Source organism: Strix aluco, chromosome 4, assembly GCF_031877795.1.
Source record: "Strix aluco isolate bStrAlu1 chromosome 4, bStrAlu1.hap1, whole genome shotgun sequence".
Classification (NCBI taxonomy): Eukaryota; Metazoa; Chordata; class Aves; order Strigiformes; family Strigidae; genus Strix; species Strix aluco.
The window spans coordinates 89,020,395-89,045,393 of NC_133934.1; the positions used below are offsets into that span (position 1 = coordinate 89,020,395).

Consider the following 24,999-nt stretch of genomic DNA (forward strand, 5'->3'; position numbering starts at 1 on the left):
CGGAGCTGCCGAAGGCCTGGCTGCCGCGCAGGGGTGGCACTCAGGGCTATTGCGGAGGTACTGCAGGTCTGTAGGTACCAGGTCGGCTCTGCCATGGCAGATGAATCAGCAGCTTGTGTCCGTGGAAGGGAAACGGCCTGAGCGGCCACATCACCTGAGGAACACTGGTGATGGAAACCCCAGGGCCACCGGCGCGTTTTCAGCAGCGACTGGCGGTACGGCTCTTCCTCAGCTCCGGGAACAGAGTCAGGACAGTCAGGAGCTTCAATCCTTGTCTTTCGCAAGGTGTAGGAAAACAAGCACAAGAAAGAGTGGTTTCAGGGCTTTCTCACTCAAAACAGGGATACACCAATGCAATAGCACCGTATAACGAATGCTACGGTGGGGAGCTGTTGCTATGGTGAGGGAAATAATATTTAAGCACCAACTGTTTATAAATATAAAATCCCTACAAAGTTTTCTAAAATTACATTAAGGGGGCTAGGGCTGTCAAGATATTGTAAAAGACTTGAGAAATACCGGTATTTTTGGACACACAAGATCTGGGTACTCCTAAAACAGCAAATGCAAGTCCAAAATGCTAAACATCAAAAGTGACGACTCTGCTGTTGTGCTTCCCAAGATTTAAAAGCAACCTCACAGCCCTGAACTCGCTGTCGCAGCCTGGCAGGCCTCTGAGAGCGGAGGCGAGACCAGCATTCCCAGGGATTTATTTTTCTCTCGACACAATCGCAGCGCAGGGATTTGGGCTCCGCTGTTTCTTGCAGCCCTCTCGCTGCCGAGCAAAGTTGATCTGAGCTGCTGCTGAACATGCCGGTACCGTGACCCCACAGTTACACTTTGTGAATCCTGGAGTCGGAGGTGAAGATTTGGAAATCCCTGAGTTGGGGACGCAGCTCCTTGCAGAGCTCAGGAGGTTGTCAGGAGCCGTGTGCTGCTCACATGAACGTAAGAGGAAAACTGCTGTGATTTCTTATAATGCCCAGGCAGCACCAAACATGCACAAAGTAAAACAGGGACATAAAAAATGAATATCCATTGTAGTGTCTCATAAGCTGGCTCTCGTTGGCAGCTGCCACTTCAGCGGAGGTGCAGTTAAAGTGCTAAAGACACAGCTTGGTTGGCAAGCGCCGGACAAAAGGGTCACATTCAAAGTTGCCAAAAGTAAATGTCCGACCCGTTTCAAGGGGTGGAACAGAAGCAGAAACTGGGAGGAACGTGACCATCTGACCACAGCCACCTCAACAGCCCTGACACTCTCCCGTGTTTCCTGGCTCTGCCCCATCCCACCTTCCCAGGGAGTCAGGATGGCACCTTCCCACCTCAACCTGTCATTGCGGCACCACCGAGGACGGTTTTGGCCCCTGCCCGTGGCGCTGAGCCCTGGCCCTGGCAGCCCAGGGAGGATTCCTGGCGCTGGAGAACTAGTCCCCATGACAATATTTTTTTTTTTTTTTGATGAGCAAAGGCCACCGGAAAATGCACAAATAAATGCACCCCGCCATCGCTACCAAACCCGGCGGGAAGCAGGGCGGGGAGCTGCTTGCACCCCAGAACTGGGGTGTGGGGAGGTTGGGAGCCATGGGGGTCCCCTCTGCCCCGCACCCAGCCCCTCTTTGCGGGGCGTGGCTGGGATCCAGCGACCCCCGTGTCCCCCTCCAACAACCCAGCGGGGGGGGGGGACACGTTTCCCCGGGGGGGTGTGGGGGGAGCCCACTGGGGCCTCCCCCGCGACAGAAGAGGGGCTCTGTCCCGCTCCGCCCGCGCCGCCTTGGGGACGGAAAAAAAAACAAGAAAAAAAAAAAAACAAGAAAAAAAAAAAAAACAGAAAAAAAATCAAGAGGAAAAAAAAAAAGAAAAAAAAGGAAACGGAGAGTTTCCTGCTCGGCAGAGCCGGGGAGCCGGGCGGCCGGGCCGGGGCGAGGCGGGCAGCGCGGAGCGGGCGGCGCGGGGGGAGCGGCGCGGGGCGGCGCGGAGGCTCTGCCTGTGCGGTGCGCGGCTCTGCGCGCTGCCGGGCGCCCCGGGGGGGGGAGGGAAGGAGGGAGGGAGGGAGGGGAGAACGGGTGAAGCCCCCCCCCGCCCCCCCGCCCGCCCTCCGAGCGGAGCGGCGCGGAGCGGAGGGGCGTGGAGAGGCGGCCCCGCGCGGCGGCTGCCCGCGTGGGCAGGGCGGGCAGGGCAGGCAGGGCAGGCTGCCGGCAGGGATGAGCCCCCGCGGCGCGGCCCGCTGAGCTCCGCCGCCAGCCGCGCCCCCCCCCCGGGCCAGGCCGGGCCGGGCCCCGCGTCCCCCGCCCCAGGAGCCGCGGCGGGGCCCGCCGGGGATGCGGGGGGGAGCTCGCCGCGGCGCTCCGCCAGGTAAGGGGCGCTGGGACGGGGGAGGGTGGCTCCGAGGGGGTGCCCGGGGGCTCTCCCGTAACCCTTTCAGCGCCACCAACTTTCCAGGGCAGCGAGACATCACCCGCAGCGGCGGGAGGGACTTTTCCCCGCTGGTCCCCAGCGCCGGCTGCGGCGGGACCCCCGTCCCGGGCTGCCTTAGCGGCGGGGGGGCAGCCCCGGCCCCCGAGACCCGCGGGGGCAACGAGCTGCGGCGAAACTTGGGGCTGTTGCTGGGTGAGGAGCTGCCGCCTGGAACAAGTAAGTCCCCGGTGGCACGGGGGAGGTTGGGGGGGGGAGCAGATGCCCTGCCCGGTCGTGCGAGCCGCGCCAGCCGGCGGAGCACATGCCCCCCCACCCCCCACCCCTTCCAGCATTTGCTGTCAGACCCCAAAGTGGTCTGATAAACCTGCCGTGAGGACGCAGGCGAGGAGACCTGGCAGAGCGGGGTTGGAGCACGCCATGGCATGGAGCAGTCCTACAGGAAAGCTGTGAGGTTCAAGGTTCGGGCTCTTGACGCGGCTGTAGGCTGGGTACGTTGCAAAAAGAGGGTTTGGAGGTGGTGAATGAGAGGGTTTGGAGGTGGTGAATAAGCGCCTTCATCCCAAAAGAGCCATCCAGCTCCTGCCAGGGGAGCGCTCCGGGAGGGAGGGAGCCAGCATGCACAAACAGGCTGGTGGATGGCTCAAGGGAAGGTGGAGAGCGCAAAAATATTGTATCGGGTTTACCCGAGCGTTCGCATCCTCGGGAAGAGACAGATGCAGTTCAGCAGATGAGGGATAAACAGGCACAGGTGGATGCTGCGATAAGAAAACTCTGGGACTGGCTGGGGTTGGCATTACTTGGTAGTGATTAATTAACTCAAAACGTGTATGCTGAGTGCTGGTAGGGAAAAATCAAAATCCCTGTTGAGAGCTCTGTGATGATTTAAGTGCTGGTCAAACTGGGCAGTAGCCTTCTGGTGGCAAAGGGTCTCCCGGTCCCTCTGAAATGCGGAGGGGCTGGGCAGAGGTGGGGGAGCAGGGGACATGCCAGGAGTGGCTTTGAGCACTGGGGTCCTGTGCCTTATCGTGAGAAAAGTGCCCCAGGAGGTGACGCACGGGAGAGCAGAGCGAGTCCGGGTCTGACGGGCAAGAAGCACCTCTGCTCGGCGTACGGCGCGGTGCTCGCCCGGGGAAGGAGGTGGGCGTGAGTCCCCCGCTGGCATTTGGAGCTGTGTAGGGAAGCTCTCGGGCTGTACAGCTGAAGAGGAGGCGAGGCTGAAGGCTCGCTCCCACCCCGTCAGGATCTCATGTTGGTGGGCCTTGCTGGGGGGCGAAGTGGACAGAGACCAGCCCTACTCAAGCGCCTGTACCCAAAATCAGGTAGCGCCTGTGGTGAGGGGAAAGGGGGGCTGCTTGGTGCTCCTTTTCTCAGGGGTCCCCCTTTCCCTTGGGGAGCGGTGGGGTGCAGCCTGCCCGCGCCCAGGGTGGGTGGGCCACGGGTGTGCTCAGCGTCTGCCTGGCTTCACAGAGTCACCCGTATGACTAAACCACTACAACTGAGTGGGATGCTCGTCGTTAAACCCCCATCAGGAGCCCATCTTCCCTGTCTCAGTGGCCACAACATGTTGTTTTACAAGATAAACTCTTTGCTCGGTGGGAGGATGCCGGGAAGCGGCAGGGCCGGTGCCAGTGGGTCCCTGGCTGAGGGTTTTTGCAACCCGACGACTCAATTTCTGTGCCTGGGCAGCGAGGTGGGGGGGAGTGGGGCCGCAGGAGCCAGGCTGACTGGGCTGAGGGGCACCACGGGGTGGTGGCTGCAGCTTCCCCCCCGCCACCAGCCCTCCAGCAAGCTGCTCTGCCCTGGGCAGGGCACCCAGGGGCGTTGCTCGCCAGGCAGGGGACGGGTGCGGGGCTGAGTGGCCGCTGAAGTTGGTGCTGCAAACTCCGTGGGTGACTGCACGCGTGGGTCTCCCTCCCAGGGGGATGAGGCACGTCCTGGGATGCGTCCCCCGGCGCACGTGCTGCAGCGATGCCTTCCAAGTGCTGCAGTCGCACTTGTGTCAGGAGAGGGGTTTTGCTTTACAACTCCCGGCGTGGGCTTTGCCTCGCGTGGGGTGTGCCCGTGTGCCCCTCAGCGCTGGCATGAGCGAGCCCAAGTAGGCAGGCAGGCAGGCAGCCCTGCCTGGTCCCTACGCTCATCCACTCGTCTTCTTGTCACCGAGACCCTGGCACCTCTCGGGCGTTCGCTGCTCACAGTTGTGTTTTCCAGCTGGTCCCAAAGTCCTGAGTCACTCTGCCGTTTCCATGGAAACAGCCTTGCTGGTGGGAATCGGTTTTGGGGGTAGAGGGTGCCGGTAGCTGGGCCAGCATCAGGCAGCCCCCGGGGAAGGGCTCGGGAGGACAGGCGCTTCTCCAGCCCGTCGCCCGGGCGCCGGGGATTGCGCCAGGGCTGGAGCGGGCACCTGCGTTGCACAGACCCTCGCACCTCCCTTTTCCCTTCCTCCCCGCCACAGGGAAGCGCAGAGGGATTTCCCTGGCAGTGGCGAGGGAGCCCAGGATGAGGTCAGCCAGGCTGAGGGCACAACTTCTGGGGAGCTCTCGAGGGAGGGGGACAGCCTGGAAGGCAGCCAAAAAGAGCAGGGTTTTTTTGACTGCCCTGTGAGAGAGCCTGGGAAACAGCAGCGACAGTACCAGTTACTGCAAGGTCTCCTGCCTAAAGCTGCCGTCACCCCCGAGTTGCCCAAACACCTCCGGGGAGCAGCAAGGGAACCTGCAAGGAAGGCTTGGGGCAGGAGGCAGGGCAGCCGTGCACCTGGAGGTGCTGCGGGAGCCCCACGCGAGTTGAGAGTGCCACAGTGCCGTGAGGCACTGCCCCATGTAACATCTGGCTGCTTTTGGAGGGGAGAAGACGTACGAGTTGCACCGATCCCTGCAGCAGCCCCGCCGAGTCCAGCCCGTCTGGCAGAGCCTGCCTGCTGCGCGGCTCTAAAAGCAGGTCATTCCCATCAAACCTGGGAAGACCATCCCTGAAACGGGAGTCCACAGCTCAGCATCTCCTCCCGGGCCTCTGCTGCGCTGCGGCTGGCCGGCCGCGTTCGCTGCTCCCTGTGCCGGTGACTCATGGATGCCATTCAGCTTAATTCATCACCTCCGATCTCCTCAGCGCTCCTGGGCTGTCTTGCTGGCTTCTCGCCTGCTTTTCTTCCCCGGAGCAGTGCTGGGAGTCAGGGGAGGTGGAGGAGGAGGAGGAGGAAGGCAGGTGATTATGCACCTGCCGTTTGCGGGTGTGCGGGGTGGGGGAGGCTGCCGCTGCCTGCGCCCATCCTCTGCCTTCCTCTGGGCTCGAGGCTGCGGGAAGTGGGGCAGGGGAGAGGAAAGGCTCAGCACCTTCCTCTTCCCGCAGACAATGCTCCTGTCCCCGTGCCAGGCACTGGCCGGCCTCCTGCAGTGCTCGGAGATGGTTGTTGGATGCTGTGCATCCCTCGTGGACAGCCTGGTCCTGATGCGACTGCAGGCAGCCGGACAGAGATGCGGGCAAGGCTGTGGAGTGAAGGCTGTGAGCAGAAGGGGGTTAGGGTTGGGGAAGGGGCAGTGGTGACTCCAGCACAGCACAAAAAGAGCCCATGTGCCTTCTCACGGGCCCCTTGCAGTGCCAGCAGCGCCAGGGGGCTGGAAGGTACGAGTGACTTACCCCCACTCCATCTCGCAGCCCCAGACTCAGCTCCCACCCTCGGGCTGCATTTGCTCATCGTCTTTGGTGGAGCTGAGCTGGAGAGAGAGCAGAGGGAGATTTCGGCTGGGAACACTTTATAACATGGAAACATATGGGAGGCCAGGATTTCGGATGACTCCTGTGGTCACAGCATTCCTACGGTCTAGGGCTGAGTAGCCAAAACAGTACATGCTTCACGCAGGACTCTCACACACAGCCCTCCATGGGCATGCCCTCACTCCAGCTGCTGCTCTGGCCTGCTGGCCCCGGTACCGCTGCCTGAAGAGAAACCAGCCAATTTAAGAAGGTCCCTCAGGGCAGGGATGGGAGAGCAGGTGGCTATCCTGCTGCACCTGTGTGTAGGAGATGTCCTCCTCCAGCGTGGTGGCTGCAGCCACTGCTCGGCCAGCCCGTTCTGAGCCGCGCGGAGCCACGCACAGCCCCTCCTCGGCAGGTGTGTCACACCAGCCTGGCTGTGTCTGACAGATGAGCAAGCGGGAGCGTGAGTGGAAGCGATCCTCAGCCGTGCCGGCAGCTCCTGGGTGCCACGTGCTTGCGCTGTCCCAGGAGCCTCCCGAGAGCCCCCAGCTGCCTCTCGAGCCCAGGGCTGGGCTGAGTGGTTCCTGCAGCCCCTCGGGGACAGGCAGCGATGGGAGGAGGTGGGAGAGCCAGCTGGGGGCTGAGAGGAGGCTCTGGCTGGCTTTAAAGGCCACAGATGAGACATCAGGGAGGGAAGCCTTCTCCCAAAACCTGCCCCTCCCTGGCTGCGGCTCAGCAGGCGGGCACGGCACATGCGAAGGGTGACGAGGGGCAGCCGAGGCTGAAGCTGGGCTGTAGTTTCCCACCTGCTCTGCCAACGAGGTGAATCGATGCCCCGTTTCTTCCCCTCCGCAGCTTGGTGCATTGCGAAGGGGAGCGGGCTAGGGTGGGTGGAGAACCTGAAGTGCTCGCAGGCAGGAATTGGGACAAAGGAGGCACCTGGGCTCTGGTTGCTTTTTGCAGGGGAACCGGCAGTGGGTTTCTGCCACATCCCGGGACAATCCAAGCTGCATCTGCTCCAGCATCCATCAGCAGCACAGCAAGGAGTAGAAGTTGAAGCTGTGTGCAGGATGCAGTGTGGCTGGCTATCACTAGAGAGCAGGAAAGCGTTCCCACTGCAGCTTCCACCTAGGCAGCATAGGGGAGCCACTTGGGCCAGGAGATACTAGCAGGGACCCTCCTGTCCTGCCCTGACTTAGCAGACCTGGAAAAACACTTTATCCAAGGGCTAGAATATCCCATGTGGACACTGGGGCCAGGTCTCCCCTCTGCAAGGTGGGTAACCCCAAACCAGAACAAGCAATAGCCAAGCATCTGTGACTTTGGTCACCCAGCCACATGCCACATCCCTGGCAGGCAGCAGCCCAGGAGAAAGCATCCCTTCTTGCCCAGGAGAAAGCAACCCTTATTCAAAGCATTGTTACAGGTCTCAAGCACAGCTCTTGGTGCGCAGTCACGGTGATGGCTGGTGGGGGGGTCGCCTGCAGCAGCTCTGCCGGCGCCCTGGGCTGGGGTCCTGCTCTAAACCCCTGCTCCCAGAGAGGTCTCTGGAGCTGGCAGCTCCTGCGGCCTCCTGCCTGCACCGAGCAGCTGAGGTAACTGGAACATCAAAAAAAAAAAATAAAGGAAGGAGATTTTTCAACTCACATGTAGATCTGGGCAACCCTCCTGGTGCCACTCGCTGGATGACAGAGTCTCTCTGGGGAGTGGGGCCCGTTGAGGAGATGGGAACAACATGCCGTGCCAGCTGCCATGGGCTCTGCAGAGAGCGTTGCGCCAGGAGCATTGCACCATCCCAAGCCCATTGAGAATTTCAGCGTGCTCTGGGCTGGAACAGGCCCTGTGTGCTGAAGCCATTGCTGGCCCATCAGCCTCCCTCGGGGACCTCAGCCACAGCGACAGCAGCAGCTGTGACAGTCCCACCCGCAGTGGCCGAGCAGGGGACCAGGAGCTCACCACCCAGCTTGGGGCCAGCTCGGTGCTCTGCCTGGGGATACACAGAGAGCGTGAGGGGAGTGGGGAAGAAGCAATGGTGGCAATGATGCTGTGGGAAAAAAAAGCTCTGCTGAGTGGGGAGCGGAGATATTTGGGTCTGTCCCCTTGGTTTGCCTGAGGAGGGTGGGCAGGTGGCTGCAGAGGTGAACATACCACACCGGGGATGGAGAGACATGAAAGGAGGATGGGGATGGGAAAGTGAGTGCAGGGGAGCTTCAAAGCTGTTGCTAATACAGGGGTGTTTCCCCTGGGCAGGGGTTTTGGCTTGTTTGGGGTTTCTGAGATGAATCTGCTATCTCCTGCCACCCAGCCCGGCTGGCCTTGGGGAGCGATAGCATGTAGATTGTGAAGCCCTGTGCTTTGGAGAGCAGCAGGGCACTCTGTGCATGTTGCTTGGTTGGCAAACGGGGGAGATGCCAAAGCCCGACCATAGTTCGATCCCGTGCCAGCAACGGGGCAGCTCCCCAGGCATGGTGGGGGTGCCCCTCACCTAGCCATCCCTGAGCACCCCATCCAAGCATCCCACTCAGCTTCCCCTACCCTCGCCCACATGCGGGCTGCACCAAGGTGGGGGTTAGCACCACTGAAGTTGCCCTGTGCAACTACGGTCCCTGAATCCCAGACCTGCGCAGGATGTGGCCAGCACCACGATATCACTGCTGGGGGTGCACCAGGCTGCCAGCCAGGACACGGCTCTGGCTGCTGCTCGTCCCCAGAGGCTGACAGACTGAGCTGGCCTGGCTGGAGGACCTCTAAGAAAAGAGGTTTGCAGCTCCAGGAGAGCCATCATCCCTCTCACAAGCAGGAGGTTGTTGGCCTGGATGGGCCGTGCCTTGTCCTGCCAGCTGGACAGAAAGGATGGAGACAAGCCTCTCCAGGCAGTGCTTGGCACCATCCTCTGCCCATTCCCTACCACGGACCCTGCAATGGGCATGGGCTGGTGATGGGGTGACAGGTGACTCACAAGGCAGCTGGGGAGGAGGGTTCGCAGAAACAGGATGGAGGCACATAGGCGGTGTGTCCACCAGGCTCTGACATCCCCTTGCCCGGGCCGCAGGGCATGGGGTGAGCCCTGGGGCACAGGATTTGTGTACACCCCCAGCCTGGAAGGAAGCAGACCCTGGGCTGAAGTCCTGGATGGAAGTGTCCTTCCAGGCTTGCCACCCTCTGCCTGGTCTTCCTCTCCTCCAAATGGGGGCTCTGCAGTGTGTGATGGGGGTCCACGTGGGTATGGCTGATGTACGTGCACTGGGAGGGCATCTGTCGGTACCCCCCAGCAGTAGGATACTTGCATCCTCCTTGGCAGTCCTTCCTCAACCCGTGACTTCTCTGTTGCATTGCAGACACCGAGACGACCTGTGAAGAAGCTCCATGAAGGTGACCAGCCATGCAATGTTCCTGGAAGGCTGTCCTCCTACTAGCCTTGGCATCCATTGCGATCCAGTACACAGCAATCCGGACCTTCACTGCCAAGTCCTTCCACAGCTGCCCCATCCCCAACCCCGTGAACTGCAGCCTGAGCCAGGACACCGATGCGGCCGACAGGCTGTGCGATGAGAGCCCCACTTTCTCGTATAACCTCTCCAGGAAGACGCATGTCCTCATCCTCGCCACCACCCGCAGCGGCTCCTCGTTTGTCGGGCAGCTGTTTAACCAGCACTTCGATGTCTTCTATTTATTTGAGCCCCTCTACCACGTCCAGTACACCCTGATCCCAAAGCTGACGCAGAGCAAGAGTACGACGGACAGGCGGGTCATGCTGGGGGCCAGCCGAGACCTGCTGAGGAGCCTGTATGACTGCGACCTCTACTTCTTGGAGAACTACATCAAACCCCAGCCTGTCAACCACACCACCGACCGCCTCTTCCGCAGGGGAGCCAGCAAGGCCCTGTGCTCACCGCCCGTCTGCGAGTCCCTGGGAGCCGTCGATCTCCACCTGGAGGAGGGAGACTGTGTGAAGAAGTGCGGGACCTTGAACCTGACACTGGCCACTGAGTCCTGCCGAGAACACGGGCACGTGGCCATCAAAACTGTGCGGGTGCCCGAGGTCAGCGACCTCCGGGCGCTGGTGGAGGACCCGCGGCTGAACTTGAAGGTCATCCAGCTGGTGAGGGACCCCCGGGGAATCCTGGCGTCCCGGAGCGAGACCTTCCGGGATACCTACCGGCTGTGGAGGATCTGGGATGGCACTGGCAGGAAGCCGTACAACCTGGACGTCACCCAGCTCACCACAGTGTGCGAGGACTTCTGGAACTCCGTGTCCACTGGCCTCAACCGGCCATCGTGGCTCAAGGGCAAGTACATGCTGGTGCGGTATGAAGACCTGGCAAGGAACCCCATGAAAAAGACCGAGGAGATCTACGATTTCCTGGGCATCCCCATGGACAGCAACGTTGAGCGCTGGATACAGAACAACACCCGAGGAGACAGGTCTTCCTCCAAACACAAGTACGGGACGGTGCGCAACTCGGCGGCGACGGCGGAGAAGTGGCGGTTCCGGCTGTCCTACGAGATCGTGGCGTTCACCCAGCACGCCTGCCAGCAGGTGCTGGCACAGCTCGGCTACAAAACCGCTGGCTCCGAGGAGGAGCTGAAGAACCTCTCCATCAGTCTGGTAGAGGAGAGAGACTTCCTGCCCTTCTCCTAAGGCAGCCCTGGGGGGGCCCAGTTTTGATACGGACTGTTTCTAACTGTTGCCTTATTTTATTTTCTTTCGGTTTGTTCCCCCCCCTCTTTATCTCTCATCTTTTTCTCTCCAAAATTTGCACTAAACCTTGAGCGGGAATCTCAACAGCTGAGTCCAGGGGAAGCAATTGCTGTCCCTCACTACGTTTCGGACACAAGAGGAGTCAGGTCTCTCCAAGCAAGAGCTAGAACTGTGGATGGGTAACAATGTTTACAAAACACACAAAATGTATAAAGCAACCTTCAAGCTTTCCAAACAGAAGGGTACCTGGGGTACTGTACTTTTGCACTGTTTACTTTTACAATGTAAGAGGTAAATATAAATATAATTTATGAATGGTGTCATCCCCTCCAGAATAACTCCCTTTGCCCCCGATGAGCAGGTTAGACTGGAAGCTGAACGTGGAACAACCTCCTTGTTTTTGATCTCAGTGCGACATGTCTGTCTGTTTAAGTCCTGTTATTGGGCTGGGCAGTTGGTCAGCTGCTCGTACATGGTTGTTTGGTAACACCTGTGATATTTCTTTGTGCCAAAAACCCACAAAAGGAAAAAAAAAAAAAAGGGGAAAAAAAGTGATTGGGTGGTTTGGTAAAAGCCCAACACATTTAATGCTTTATTTCTGTGTTTTCTGTAAATAAAAGTGCAATAAAACTGACCTGGGGGTGAAGTTCAACTCAGAGACCTCAGCGACTAAGCTGGGGTGGCTGCACCAACAGGCAGAGAGCAGCGTCTCCTGGTCTGCCCAGCTCCTTCGAGGCTGGGAGCGGGTGGGGGCAAGGTGGTGGTGGTGGGGGGGGCGGGGAGCAGACACCACAGTCCCCCAGGGCTGCAGGGAACTGCAGCCACCCCCTTGGGCATGTGCATGTTTGCATCTGAAGTGTGTCAAAATGCAAGTAGTTAAGCCAAAAGTGAGAACCTGTGGTTATTTACAGACCTGAGGGCTTGTTGGCCTGTGTTGGGGCACGGGACTTGCCAAAGTGCCCGGCTGAGAGTGCTTGCAGCAGCCCCTCGTTGCCCCCCCGCCACGTCCGACACTGTCGACGCCAGCGTTGGCGTGCCCTGCCCTGCAGGACCAGAGAAAAGTGCTGGAGTTCAGGTCATAAAACTGCCAGAATGCAAACGAGCGAACAAGACGACCGTCCTGGCAATGCGTGAGTTTTCCTTCGCGGGCTGCCCGCTGCCACGCAGGGCCTGCGGGCTGAGCGGGGCCGCAAGCAGCTGGACGGGAGCAACACTGCGCTGGGAGCCTGACACCAGACATCGCTGGTCCGTTTGACCCCTGCCTGCTGGAACAGCCCCCCAGCTCCTCCGACCAGCTGGGACAGCGTCCTCCAGACAGCCCAGCCCTCAGAGGCACATCCTGCAGACGGGAAGCCATCGGGGCCAGGCCCCAGGGGCCAGAGGACAGCAACGCCCCTGCAGTTTCCCAGCTCTGTGCAGGACAGGGACCCACAGAGAGATGTGACCACGGTTGGTCACACCTACCCCCAGCCACACACCCCCAGTGCTGGAGCCATTCGTGGCACAGGGGTGTTGGAGCCACCCACAGCCCACTGACCTGGGCAGGTCTTCTCGCCAAAGGTCTCTTCCAAGGTCTGCTGCCCACCGGCTTCCAGCTCAAGTTTTCACTTGGGAGGGGGTGAGACTGGGTGCTGCAGTCATGCACAGGGAGCTGGGACCCACAGTCTGGGTGAGGCAGGGGAAAGCTGTGACTGGAAGTGATTTTCCAGCATCCTTTTCCCTCTTTAAAGACCTCTGGAGGGGCAGCTTGTTAGTGGCATTTTGCAACATGGCTTAACGTGGCAAACCTGCTCCGGCTGGGCTGCGGGACAGGCGAGCAGGGGTGAGGTATCTGCTGGCCTCTCCTCAGGGCTCACAGCTGGAGCACCTGTAATTCACCTGTGCTGTCTGCAAGGCCACACGGCTCCAGCCCTGTGAGGAACGGGGTGAGGGCGTACAGGTGTCTCCCCACAGCGGGTGTGGGGGCAGCTCCTGGGAGAGACCCTCACCCCAGGCGCCTTCACCTCCCCTTCACCACCAAAGCTGCGGGGGTTCAGTGCCTCGGAAGCCAGGCCAGCGGGTGAGGATGGAGGAGCGGGGCCCGCAGCACAGGCGGCCGCTGCCAGCCCCATCAGCGCGCTGCACGCCACTCTTACCGAGCAGCTGGCAGCAAAACGTCAACCAAATAAATGGCTTGATTGCCCCGTTATTAGTTACTAAATTAATCCTTTTGTCGGCACTTAACAAACGCTGAGCTGTTGGCTCCTGGCCTCGACCCGGTAAAAGGGACACCCTGCCTGGGGCCTGATCCTGCACAGCCCAGCCGTTGGGCTGCGCTCCTCCCTGCGTGAGGGCTGCGCGGTCCCGGCAGCATCGGGCAGCTCTGCTCTGGGTAAGTGCCCGTGGTGGGGTGAGGTGGCCAGGGTGGCCAGCTTGTGCCCCTCCTGGCCCAGCACCCGTGCTGCCTGCCAGCCAGTGAGCAAATGCAGAGGGTCTGGCTGCCCCGCAGCGCTCCCCTGCAGTTCAGGGAGGGGGGGGATGTCAAACCGCCTTCTCCTGCAGAAAAAGCAGGCTGCTGCGGGGGGAACAAGGCTTCTTGCTTCCTCAGCTGGGAAAAGTGGCTATGCAAACCTGCAAGTGGCTGAGAGGCAAAATTTCCTGTCTTTGGCTGCTGAGATCCTACTTTCAGGGCTAGGCCAGCTGTCCCCAGCCCAGAAGTTCTCTCATGCACTGGTCTTTAAACTAACACAAGAAATTGAGTTTAGAAGTCTTATCCAAACTCTTCTTACCATTCCAATCAGGAAATGTGCCTGCAGCAAAATGGCTTTTGAATCGCAGTTGAAAGCCATGTCCTAGTTTAAGCAGGGATGGAGGTTCAGCCCTGCTTGGTGCCTCATGTAGCCCTTAGGGGAGAGATCTGATTTCCCAAGGAATCTCTATCATCTTCCTTCAACTGTGCTTCCTCTCCTCGTTTCCCCCCACTGGAAACAAAAGCCAGCATAACCAAGGTTTTTATCCTCAAATTTTACTGTAATTAAAATACAGAGATGCAGAATATTCCCAGAAACACACTGCAAAACAAACCAAGCAAACAAATTCAGTAGGAAACCAATTACAGACAATGAAATGATAAAGAACAAAAGTGTTCTCTGGAGCCCAGCACCGTGCACAGGACCACGCGGCTGCAGTGACGGTTTTGGGTTGCCAGAGGGCTGCTTGGCTCCTAGAGAAGCAGAGTTGGGCCCCAGTATCTGTCCCAGCAGTTCTGTGGCTCTCTCTAGCCATCTCCGCGTTCCCGCTCCCACTGTTGTTTTTACAAGGATGACTTTGCAATGGAGACACAGAAATGACCCACCCACAGGGACAAGAGCCAACGAGGGAACCCAGAGGAAAAGAAGTGGGTTAAGATTTTCCACACACACAACACAAGGGGACAGAGAGGGGTGGAAGACATGCACTTCTCTCCCAGCCAGGGGAGCTGTGGGGGCAGAGTCACCCTCTCTGCCCTCCCAGCCAATATGAGTGTAGATGTTTAACGAAGGTCTCAGTGAGAGCTTTGAAGAGCTCCACCCAGGGGTGAGACAGAAAGCTAAGGGAGGAATTAAAACAAAAGTGAAGGATAATGAGATGAGCAAAGGGAAAAGGGAGGAGAGGATGTGCCTGTGGGCTCTTCTCTCAGACAGAGCACGCTCCTGGGGCATGGGGAACATCCAGCCGTGGCGGGGTGCAGAGCTGTGTGTAGGGCCACATCCCACCTCCACCACGGGGAGATTATGACAAAAGCCTGGGGGAGATCTGGGAAAGGGGGGTGGCAAGGAGGGAGCTGATCTGGCGCTTGGACCATCCTTTGGGCACATCGACCCATCTAAATGGAAACCCCTAGCAATCATCACTACTATGGAAGCAGGGCACCAGCCAGCTGTGGACCACCACCACACACCAAACCCACATTCATACAGTTCCCTTTCTGCGTTTTTTCCTAGGTCAAACTCCATTGTGTTCATCTCTGATTCAGATCCTAAGAAACAAATTCTGTCCACGCTCCCCCTTTTCTTGCTCCCCGACTCCTCACCTCCTTCTGTCACTGTCCCTCTTCATCCCCTCACTGTCACCTGAAAACTGGTGATCTTCCTTGTACTAACTCCCTTCAATCCTTTCCTCCACCCTGGTGCTGCCCTAACTCCCTCCACCTAGTAGCAATGGGATTTACGCACAATGTAGTTTTTGCCACGAAGAGGTGGTGGGAGAAAAGCTGCACCAGTGGCTCAGGTGGACTCTGAGCTGGCTGCAGTCTCTGTAGTGGGGGAGGAGGAAAGATGGGGCATCCGTCAGGAGCCAACAGCTTTCCCACCCGATCCAGATCCTACCATCCTGCAACCAAAGGTGTCAGGAGGCATCTTTGCTCTTAGACTGGGAGCACCAACTCTGTTTTCCTTCTGCTCTGGCACTGAGAGTGTCCAGAAAAGCAGCCTGGGGCTGGGTCGCCTGGATGAATTGAGCAGGCCTAGCATGCTAACAGAGACATACTTTCCAGAAGCCTTTGATTCCTGCATAGTTACGTATTCCTGAATGCCTGCTAAGTGGTGTGAGGCCCTGGTTTTGGAGTAGATTTAATCTTCTACCCCTGCCTGCTAATTTGGTCTCTTTTGCTATTTATGGTCCACGAGTTCTCTGTTAGCTGGGCTGTAAGAGCAGCGATTTAGGCTGTGAGTTCCCCTCACACCTCTTCTCCCCTTCTCTGGGCCATCCTGTAAGGAAATGGCAGCTCCAGACAAGACAGCTTTACTCCATTTACTGCAAGGTCACAGAGAAGAGCAGAAATAAAAAAGACGGGGAAAGCCTCAGGACCCCTATGGCCTTCCTTAATGCACCTTAATCTCATTTTCCATGCCTGCTCTGCACACACAGTGCCCACAGGTAACAGCTTGGGAAGGATGTATTGCCTCCCCCAGCAAGAGCCTGTGTGGGATAGTGGTAGCCAAAAGCATGATGAGCCTCCCAGCACCTGCCCAGGGGTGGCTGTGAAGTAAAGCCCCTTAGATACTATCTTCTCCTGTCCATGGCCTGGGAGAGGCAGTTAGGAAGAAGACTGTCTTCTGTCCCAATTGGTAAGAAACTGTATTTCTAAGAGGGTTGGTGATAGCACAGCTAGTTACGCACAAGCAGCTTTTAGCTTTGGAGTTAGAGCTCACTTCAGGAGCAGTCTGTGATCTGGAATAAGAAATGAAATGCACTCAGGGAGAGCAGTGAGCAGAGATTCACGCAGTGCAAACTGTCCTCCTGCTTCGCAGGGCGTTTGAGACAAAGGAAGAACAGACAAGACTTCTTCTGGCCTTGCCAACTGCCATAAGCATCACAGCAAAGTGCAGGCACACATCAAGGCCTGATCTTTCTGTGAAGCCACTGCCTTCAGAGACAAAACCGACACATCTGGGTCAACTTGGCCTTCACCAGAACAAAAGAGACAAAGTGAGGAAATTCACACATGTACCAAATGCTATTTTCTCTTCAGAAACAAAGACGTAGGTTAAACCACTCTCATGATATCAAGAGTAACACACTATGGAGATCAGCAACTTCTTGCCACTGCAAACAGCAGGGACTACCCAGAGAAGGGTAAGGAGAGAGACTAACGCCAGCATGACTAGCACAGGGACACAGAGATTTACGTCAGGCCCAAAATGTGGATTTAATAGAGGTCAGAATGAAAACTGTTTCACAAGCCCAAGAACATTCAGCAAAAATGGTGGTGGGGGCGGTGGTACTTAAATATTCCCTGATGTCTGAGTCCTAAGCACAAGAGAGCAGCCAGGAAGTGCAACGACCTCCAATGGGAAATGAAGATCAAGGAAGTTGGCTTCAATGTCCAAAAGATAGGGCAGAAAGTAAACAAACCGCATAGACGAGAGAAAGGGGATTTTTCACATTCCTTTGGTTTCAATAAACTACACTCTTGGGCAACAAGAGGGGAAAACATTCTCTAAAACATGATTTTTATTTTGACCAGGACCCTATATAAAAACTATACGCTGGAAGTGCTGAAGGTGACTATGTGAACTCCTCTGCGGCAGTGGCACAGTTTTGTTTACCTGGCTGAAGACATGCCTGTGGACTGATACATACACACAAGCTAACACCAATGCATATTTATAAAATACAGCACAAGCACTGCTTCACTTGCCTATGCATCCAACACCTAACGACCTAGGCTAATCACCTGCCAAAGCCAGGAGCAGCAGAGTTAACGGTGGAGCCTGTGTCCTCATCCCGAGAATTACAGGGGACCCTGGAGTGAGTGAGTGTGTGTATGTGTGCACATGTGAGTGTGCGCGTGCGCATGATGCCACACGGCCCCTGGAGCATCACGGGCCAGGCTGAGGATGGCTGTGACTCCCAGATGGATGCAGGTGTCTGGGTTTCTGCGGCACTACAAGTGTGGGTGGGCTATTTAGTGCAACACGGTCATTTAGAGGAGCTGGCCAGAGCCCCGGGAGCAGCGAGTGGAAGAGGAGCTGCTGGTGCCCCGTGCAGGCTGGCTGCCGCTGGAGCACGCTCAGCCCCTCGGGGAAGCGCTCTCCAATGTGGCGCAGCCCACTCACACCCAGCCACTGCTCCCGGGGTGCTGCGTCACGGGGAGAGCAACGCTCTCGGCCTCCCGTCCCTCCCTGCAGCAGAACTGGGGTGGCATTTGGGAACACGCTTGCTCATGGTTACTAGTGACGTCTGTGGAGTGAGAGTGTGGCCTAGAGTCAAAACGCCCCTGTTGCAGATGGGGATACTGCAAGGACTTCAAGGGTCAAACCCAAAGGCCCGGTTTGTCTCTCTGTGGAGCATCACCACCTGTGCTGCAATATCACAGAGGCCTGGCAGATGCCACTGTCAGCTCCTTCCCCACACGGGTACATACAGCAGCTTTCATCCTCCTGCCTCTCACCAAGAAAATCTGCGCAGAAGTTGATGGCCTGAGACATATCATACTCTTGTGTGGCATCATCCCCGGAGCTGCTCTGCTGAGATGGAGGGTTTCTTCTCTGAAGGGTGCAATTCAGCCAGGGAGTGATTGGGAGCAGCTTGTGGGATGGGCCCTGCAAAGAAAGGGTAATAGGTGCAGGGCAGGAGGGAGGCTTCCCCCTTTTCACAGTATCTTTCCTTTGTGTCAGTGGGACTCTCTTCTACGGTTCTCCGCCAGGCAGACTCCCCAAACACACCTCCCAGAGCCAAGGGAAGGGGTGTTTCAGAGGCTGTCTTCCCAGCTGAAGTCGAATTTGACTACACAACCCACACTTCAAGCCAGGCATAGTTCCTCCCCCTCCCCTGTTACTCCCCCCGCCTCCAGGCAGATGGAGCCTGACGCCCTGTCCCACCCCTCTGTGCTTACAAGAGCAAGAAGGGAGGAAGGAAACTGCAAGACAGAGACAACGGTGCCTTTAAAGCCCTCGGAGTAAAGATGGTTCCCAGTAGGTGATGGGAGTGAAAGGCATTGACAGCGGCTCTGTGAGCTCTGAGCCAGGCAGGTGGTGCAGAGCAGGCTGCAGCCGGAGTCTGCTCGGGTGCTTGACCCTCCCTGAAGCGGCTGGTTCCAACTCAAAGAGGTGCTGTGTCGGGGGAGAGTATGGGCAAGTTGATCTTTCGGAAGGGAGCTGTGACGGGGATTAGTCAGCCTTGTCCTTCTTCTTTGCAGTGAAAGGGACTTTGCTGGCGACCGCACTGCCCACGGCTCCGACGCTGCCGGTCACTGCCGAGACGCTGCCCTTCACCAGTCCGACGCCAGCAGCGGGGACGCTGGTTACAGCTGTTTTGGTGAGCTCCAGGCTTTTGCTGCCCACCCAAGCAACTCCTCCCAACGTGGCCCCCACGGCTCCCCGGGTGATACTGAACAGGCCACCCGTCACTCTCCAGATCACCCCTGCCTGCTGCTGCGGATGGTCCTTGCTGGCATCTGCGGGGAGAGAGAGAAAGGGAAAATCAGAAGCATCCATGCCAAAGACCTTCTCCCTGGGCACCTCTCCCAGCCCAGGAGGGTTTTCCATCACGGTGCACGCTCCCATACGTGCTGTGTCTTGCAGCCCCAGACCTCTCGGTGCCTGAAGGAGGAACGAGGGTGATCCCATGCTGACAGCATGGCAGGAGAGGGCTCTGGGAGGGTAGGGAGTGGGAGCAGAATTGCCCATGTGACAGAGAAGGGAAGAAGGTGGCTCAGTTACAGCCCCAAACTTGCAAGCCCCAGTGCTGCAACGCAAAGCAAATCCCACTAACAAGAGATGTAATTCCCCTCCCCTGCATGTTGGCTGACACCAGTAAATCACAAAGACTAATGCCAGCATAGGAGGCATGAACTGCAGACAGCAACTGCTGACGTTTGCGTGGCCTGCAGGTCCTCAGAAGCATCTGTTCGGAGGCAGGTCTGCGCTAGTGTCACATGCGGGACTGAAGCACAGCACAGACCTATCTGCGAGAACCGTAATTGAGCTAGCACAGATAGCAAACTGCAGTAAAGATACAGTGACACAAACGTCACCTCAGGTTGTACAAGTCCTCTGGAGATCTCAGCGACGTATTTAATAGTGTTAAGACAGTGCTTAAGTTGCTACACTATGTCACTGCTGGTTTACCTGTGCCAACTGGATCAAGGCCAGCACGATATACCCACCCAAGCTGCCATCGCACCTGCCCACAACACTGCAGACATAACGTTCACAGCTCACCACTTCTTGGGAAAGGGTTGACTCTGAACTACTACTCACGGGATTCAAACCCGACAGCTCTCCTGCCGGCCTCCACGCACTCCTCTCCCTCTGCATCAGCTAACAATGCTGTTTGCAGGCAGCAAAGGAGGAGCTGCTCTTTTCGCAGGGCGAGATATTTTGGATCCTCTGACTTCTGATTCATTGCCAGTTCCATACATGAGATGAGTTACTAATAATTGCAAAAATACAATAAAGCAATCCTGGCAGGAAGAAAAGCAAGCACCAGCTGGGAATACAGGATCCCTGGAGCAGCAGCAGCCCTTCTAACCCATTACCTACTCAGAAGAGAGGTTGCACAGTGCTGATGCAGCAGGAGGGCTTTCGCACCCTGCTAAATACATACCCCGTTTTCTGAGAAGCAGGGAAATGACAGGGGTGGAAATGCCTTTCTGCAAGCCTGCATAAAAACATGGTGCAGTCATGCCTCTGCAGAGAGCCCTGGACAGGGGCCGTGTCAGCACCAGCCATTGTCTCAGCACAGAGCACGGCGGAGACTCTGCCGGGGCCCCAAGGAAGGAGCCCGTCTGCACTGCACAGCCCTGCGCACACCTGTCACCCCGGCACGGGCACAGGCCTGGCATCTGTCCCTGGGACCAAAGAGGGAGAGAGCCTGGCTGCGGCATCCCAGTTCAGCCGCCCGCCCGGGCTGGGCTGCACAGGCGGACGCTCCGCTAACCTAAGCAGATGGACAAGCTCGCTACAGCTGATGGCAGGGAGCCGAATGCTGGCTGAATGCACTTTCTCTTTTGAGATCCCAACCCTTCCACTGCACTCTCCCACACTCTCACCTCCCCCCACCCCCTTTCTCTAAAGCTCCCCGAGAAGAAAGCCCCTCCTGTTTATCCAGCCTGGCAGCAGCTTCCTTCCTTGATTGTTAATAATATTCCAGGCAGCAGAAAACTTCACCTGGAAACCTCCCTTTGATGTCTCCTCCCACTTTCACTTCCATGCAGATCAGAGCCAACGCCGATGTAGGCAGTGGATTTCCTCTGCCAGCAAGCAAAGGCCTGGGGAGTGCCGGGAGACTGGCCCAGCCGCTCATCAAGTTGCGGGGCCTTCGCACGCTGCACACCCCGGCTGATGGAGATGTCAGACCTAGTCAGTGTAAGCAAACATCTTCCTCTTACTGTTGCTAACTTGTCTCATGCCGCGTCTTTACCACATCTGCTATTCAGTGTACTTCTGCCAAGCTATCCTGTGAATCCTTTGGAGCAGAGACGATCTTCCTGTTGTCCGCATGTCACGCAACACAGTGGGGTCTCTAAGTGCTGCTGGAAAACAAGCTTTTTTCTTGACTTTTTTAATCTTTTTTTTAAACAAACCAACCATAAGCCTGACAGAAAACACTCAGCAGCAGCAGCAGGGCATGGATTTTATCCTTGGAAGCACCAGCTGCCCTGGGGTGCTGGATGCACGCGGCTGAAGGGACAACCTGACCTTGCCAACCGGATCAGAGCTGCTGCCTGTGCTACAAGCACTGGGGCAGACGGGAGGCCAGCCACTCACACCGGGGACTCTCAGATTGCACCATGTTATCTGTGGGAAAGGGGGATTTTCTAGGCCTCTTAGGAAACAAATTAAGATGTCTTCAGATTCAAATTGCTAACTTTCAGGCATTTAACACAGAAGTTTAAGTAAGGTGATTCAATTCCTCTGACTCCATTTCTAGCTGAGGAACAGAAGGGGGATTCTTCAGAGGAGGTTGCGTACAGCAGCCTAACCTAGACTAGGCATGAGCCTGAATTAGGTGGTGTGATGATCTTTCCTACGTATTTTTGTCTTGTATTCTTCTGAAATTCTTCAGATTCTGGAGTCTTCTCAGAGTCATATGTCTTCCCTTGAGCTTTTCCCAGGCTGTACAGAGCTCTCCCTTGGGCATGTCTCAGGGCAGTGCCTACGAGGGGTCTGGTGTTCACCAGCTCTGATGACTCAGAATAAGCCTTAGGTTACACATCTGTCTGATAATCTGGTCAGCAAAATGGAGTTTGAGAGGGGCCAGTACAGAATTTCTGCTGTAGCAGCTACAGTTCTACTCAGTATACAACATATTGCTTGCTTATTCCTCAACAATTTCTCTAAGTGTTTTTTTTCTCCTCTCCCTCAATGTTGCTGAGACTCCTTGGCTCCATTTCCAGTTCAGTTGCCAGCACCTCAACTGCTGCACACAGCTTATCCAGTACAGCCATTTTTGTGTTTTGTCTTCAGACCGAGGATGGGAAGAACAGAGGGGTCCAGAAATCCATGCAAATGTAAAGCAGAACTCTACTCAGTGAAAATCAGAGTGGTCCTCCAAATGAACACCATCCTCTGAGGATGGCACATCTTGTTTTCCTGCTCCCCTGCCTGGGGAAGCAGGATCCTTTGCGTCCCAGGGGACTGCAATGCAGAAGCTCTAGGCATTAAACACCTACTGGCGTGCTCAGCTGCAGAGCCAAGAGCTATATCAAAGCAGCAATAATCTTCCTGGCTCTCCCCAGGTAAACCTGCATCTGAGGCTACCTGGAACCCCTCCGTGGGAGGATTTCAGCTTCTGGAGCTGCTCAGCTATTTGAACAACACTAGTGTGAAAATCTCTTAGATGATATGTGAATGCCTGTAGGTGGATAGCCCAGGGACCAGAGAGAAGGAGGCAACTGCAGACGAGATTGAGGGTGGATGTTACTCTGCCAGCAAAGAGCTACAACATATTGGAGAAAGTGTCAGGAAATACTAATGAAGAAAGACAAGGACAAAGGTTCTTTCTGATTAAGCTAGGCAGAGACAATGAAGCTGCAGCACACTGGAGCACCAGTGCTCACACGCTGCCTGCACCTGGTCTGCAGCCACCCTCACGGTCCTTAAAACTCCACGGGTACCGGGGAAGAGGGATGGAAGACCTGGCCCTAGGAGGGTGGGAGGCCGATCCAGAGGCATTCCAACAGCTCCACCACAGAACAGAAACTGTAGAATAAAACCTCCCCCAATCTCAGGTTTGAATAGATCGGAAAAGAGAAACAGAAATCCCTTGTGACCCCAGCCACAAGGGGCCACATCCTAACCTGGCAGCAAGCTGAAATAGGTCGTATTTGTTCTAAGCTCCATATGATGTGTCGAAAGCTTTCTAGCCATCCCCAGTTTGTCTGTCTTCAGGACTGCAATAAACCCCACAGTAAGCTGTCATGTAAGATAAGCATCAGATTTACAGTGCAAATTAGTCTCTCAGACAATGGAGTGAGCTAAGCATTTTGTTGGCACAGAGGAGCCCAGATTAAGGGTGAGACAGACAGCAGAGATGAAATACACAAAATAATCAGAGAGACAGACACACAGCCCGAGCAAGGGAACAATTCCGTTCCCTGGAGCCGGCCGCAGCTCATGCTGCTCATGAAAGCTCTTCACCATCTGCCAAGCCCTTTTTCCTTTCCATCAATGACCTGGCCTTTTCAAGGGTCCCTTCAGCTTCATTTCACTCCGTGTCAGCTTAGAACAGAAGAAGAAGGAGAAAAAGAGATGAATAAAACGCACTCCTGTATGAATGCCGGCGCTCTGGGCTGGGGTCGGCACCCCACACAACGGGCCCTCCTCCTCAGCCACAGCCCTCTGCGGTCCCCACTGGCTTCTCTCCTTAGCAGGGGTCTTGCCTGCTGGGGCTCCAGACAAAACCGGGTCTTCTCATCTGATCCTTGACAGCATCTATGACTCCGGGCAGAAGTGAGATCAGTTTGTTGGTAATAACAGATAAAACTTTCAAAGCTGCCACGGTGACTCCTCAGGGCTTTGCATTGTATTTGTTTGGTGACACAAAATGATAGCTTGTGCTGGTGCCCAGGACAAATGGCACAGGTGTTACTCCTCCCCCTCAGCCTCTGCCAGCAGGTGATACAACAGGCAGGGAGAACTCTTTACTTTAAAAAGGACTTGTACAAGTTGCTCTTTCCTACTAACTTACAAAAACAGCCCCAAGCCAGGAAAGCAGTGTCAGGGAGCAGCACTGGTTCTGCATCTTTAGGACCCTTCCATCCCTGCTAGGCCCCAGGCGAAGGAGCTGGGCTGGCTCAGAGACCAAAATGTAAACAGTCAATGTCATCAGTCTGTCCCTCAGCAGATGTGAGAGGAAGGGATGAGGTCACTAGTTCAAGCCTGAATTACGCCTCTGGCAGCTATTAAGTGACCACTGGTGGATTTAGGCAGGTTCCTCCACCTAGAAAAATGTTTGGTCTGGAGGAACAAGCAAGGGGTGGAGGGTCAGCTACTCATACAGTCTAGTCCCAGCTTTGCCCAGCTGATTTTTAAGCAACACTGAGCAAATCGCTCTGACCTTTATCGCCTCTGCACCACTGTGATTGAGAATGTGTGATTTTCTAAATGCCTTGGTTGTTGAGTCACAAAAAAGCATGTATGGGAGAGAAGTTTCCAGTCCTGATGTCTGTTGGAGAAAAACCTGAAAGTTTGATTCAAGTGCACTCTTAAGGCTCTGAGAACCCCAAATGGATTATTGTTATTTTTAACCTTGTGATTTTTCCAAGTCTACCTCAATTTGAAACGCATGGAGCTGGCACTGCTGCTTCTCTTCCCCTTCTGTAAAGCAAAGCTGAAGTTAATGATCCCTATTTCCTTGTATTGCTGTGCTGTCATGAAGGTTAATTAGGTACAGTTGGTGCAGCGCTTTAAACAAGGAAATTGTGTTTGTATCGTCATGACTGGCGCTGACAGATTCCTGTTGACATTCTCACAGTACAGATGCCAATGACAACTTCCAATTTATCTCTGGAGAGGTTTCCAGTTTCCAGACAAGTCACAAAGGCAAGGGAAAAGCTTGCACCCTCCCCACACACACCAGCCTGCTATTGTGGAGCTACACAAGTTTATCCTGGAGCTGAGACTCTTCATTTGGGCGATACACTTCTCTTCTAGCAGCTGAAGCAGGCAGAGACCACACTCACTGCTGGGCACAAAAGAAATCTCGCTGTATACTACCTAGCAGGACCCTTCTCCAGGGAATGGCCAACACCGCCTTCTTCCAAGCCTCCTGCCTGTAGCTGGAGAAGGTTTCGCTGATCCTTGTGGGGCACAGCTGTAGCGAGCATTTATGTCTGAGATGAAGAACTGCTCTTCATGTCCTTTCTGTCATTTTAGGATCAAAGATCAAGATCCTGTGGTGTCACAGACAAAGTGTTAAAGGGAGCACTACGAAGTGTTCGTTCTTTAAACACTCGTGCTTCACTTCTGCCGTCAGTCCCGTGCTGCAGCTGGTTGGAAATGGCTTCACAGGCTCAGCAGCTGTGCTCTCCCCAGCCCTGCTCTGCCCAGGCGCTGAATACTACAAACCAAGACGGTTCCCCCAGCAAAAAGCCTAGAAATGTCCCATTGAGTTTAGCCCTTGAGTTTTAAAATTTAACTCTGCAATCAGCAAGAGATACTCGTGTCTCTCTGCAACAGGATTGTTCGGGAAGCTGCTGCACACAGCAAAACAGGGCAGCTGACTCC

At 56.1% G+C, this 24,999-nt stretch overlaps 2 protein-coding genes across 7 annotated transcripts in view; one reads left to right on the plus strand and one right to left on the minus strand.

Annotated features, from left to right (window-relative positions):
- Positions 1-2,175: 2,175 nt before the first annotated feature.
- CHST1 (carbohydrate sulfotransferase 1) lies at positions 2,176-11,441 on the plus strand. Of its 4 annotated transcripts, none has more exons than XM_074824114.1 (2): positions 2,176-2,352; positions 9,444-11,441. In XM_074824114.1, the coding sequence occupies exon 2, from the start codon at positions 9,488-9,490 to the stop codon at positions 10,745-10,747; it is 1,260 nt and encodes a 419-aa protein (XP_074680215.1). In that variant the 5' UTR covers positions 2,176-2,352; positions 9,444-9,487; the 3' UTR covers positions 10,748-11,441. The 4 variants fall into 4 exon arrangements, with proteins under 4 accessions (XP_074680215.1, XP_074680216.1, XP_074680217.1 ...); XM_074824115.1 differs by lacking the exon at positions 2,176-2,352 and adding an exon at positions 2,450-2,631; XM_074824116.1 differs by lacking the exon at positions 2,176-2,352 and adding an exon at positions 2,664-2,903.
- Positions 11,442-16,756: 5,315 nt separating this feature from the next.
- Positions 16,757-24,999, minus strand: part of LOC141923269 (transmembrane protein 263-like) — a 247,878-nt gene continuing 239,635 nt past the window's right edge. For all 3 annotated transcript variants that reach the window (XM_074824118.1, XM_074824119.1, XM_074824120.1), the window contains 2 exons: positions 18,165-18,725; positions 16,757-17,871 (listed from right to left, as the gene is read on the minus strand). In XM_074824118.1, coding sequence (XP_074680219.1) covers positions 18,439-18,725 — 287 coding nt within the window. In that variant the 3' untranslated portion in view covers positions 16,757-17,871; positions 18,165-18,438. The remainder of the gene's footprint in view (positions 17,872-18,164; positions 18,726-24,999) is intronic.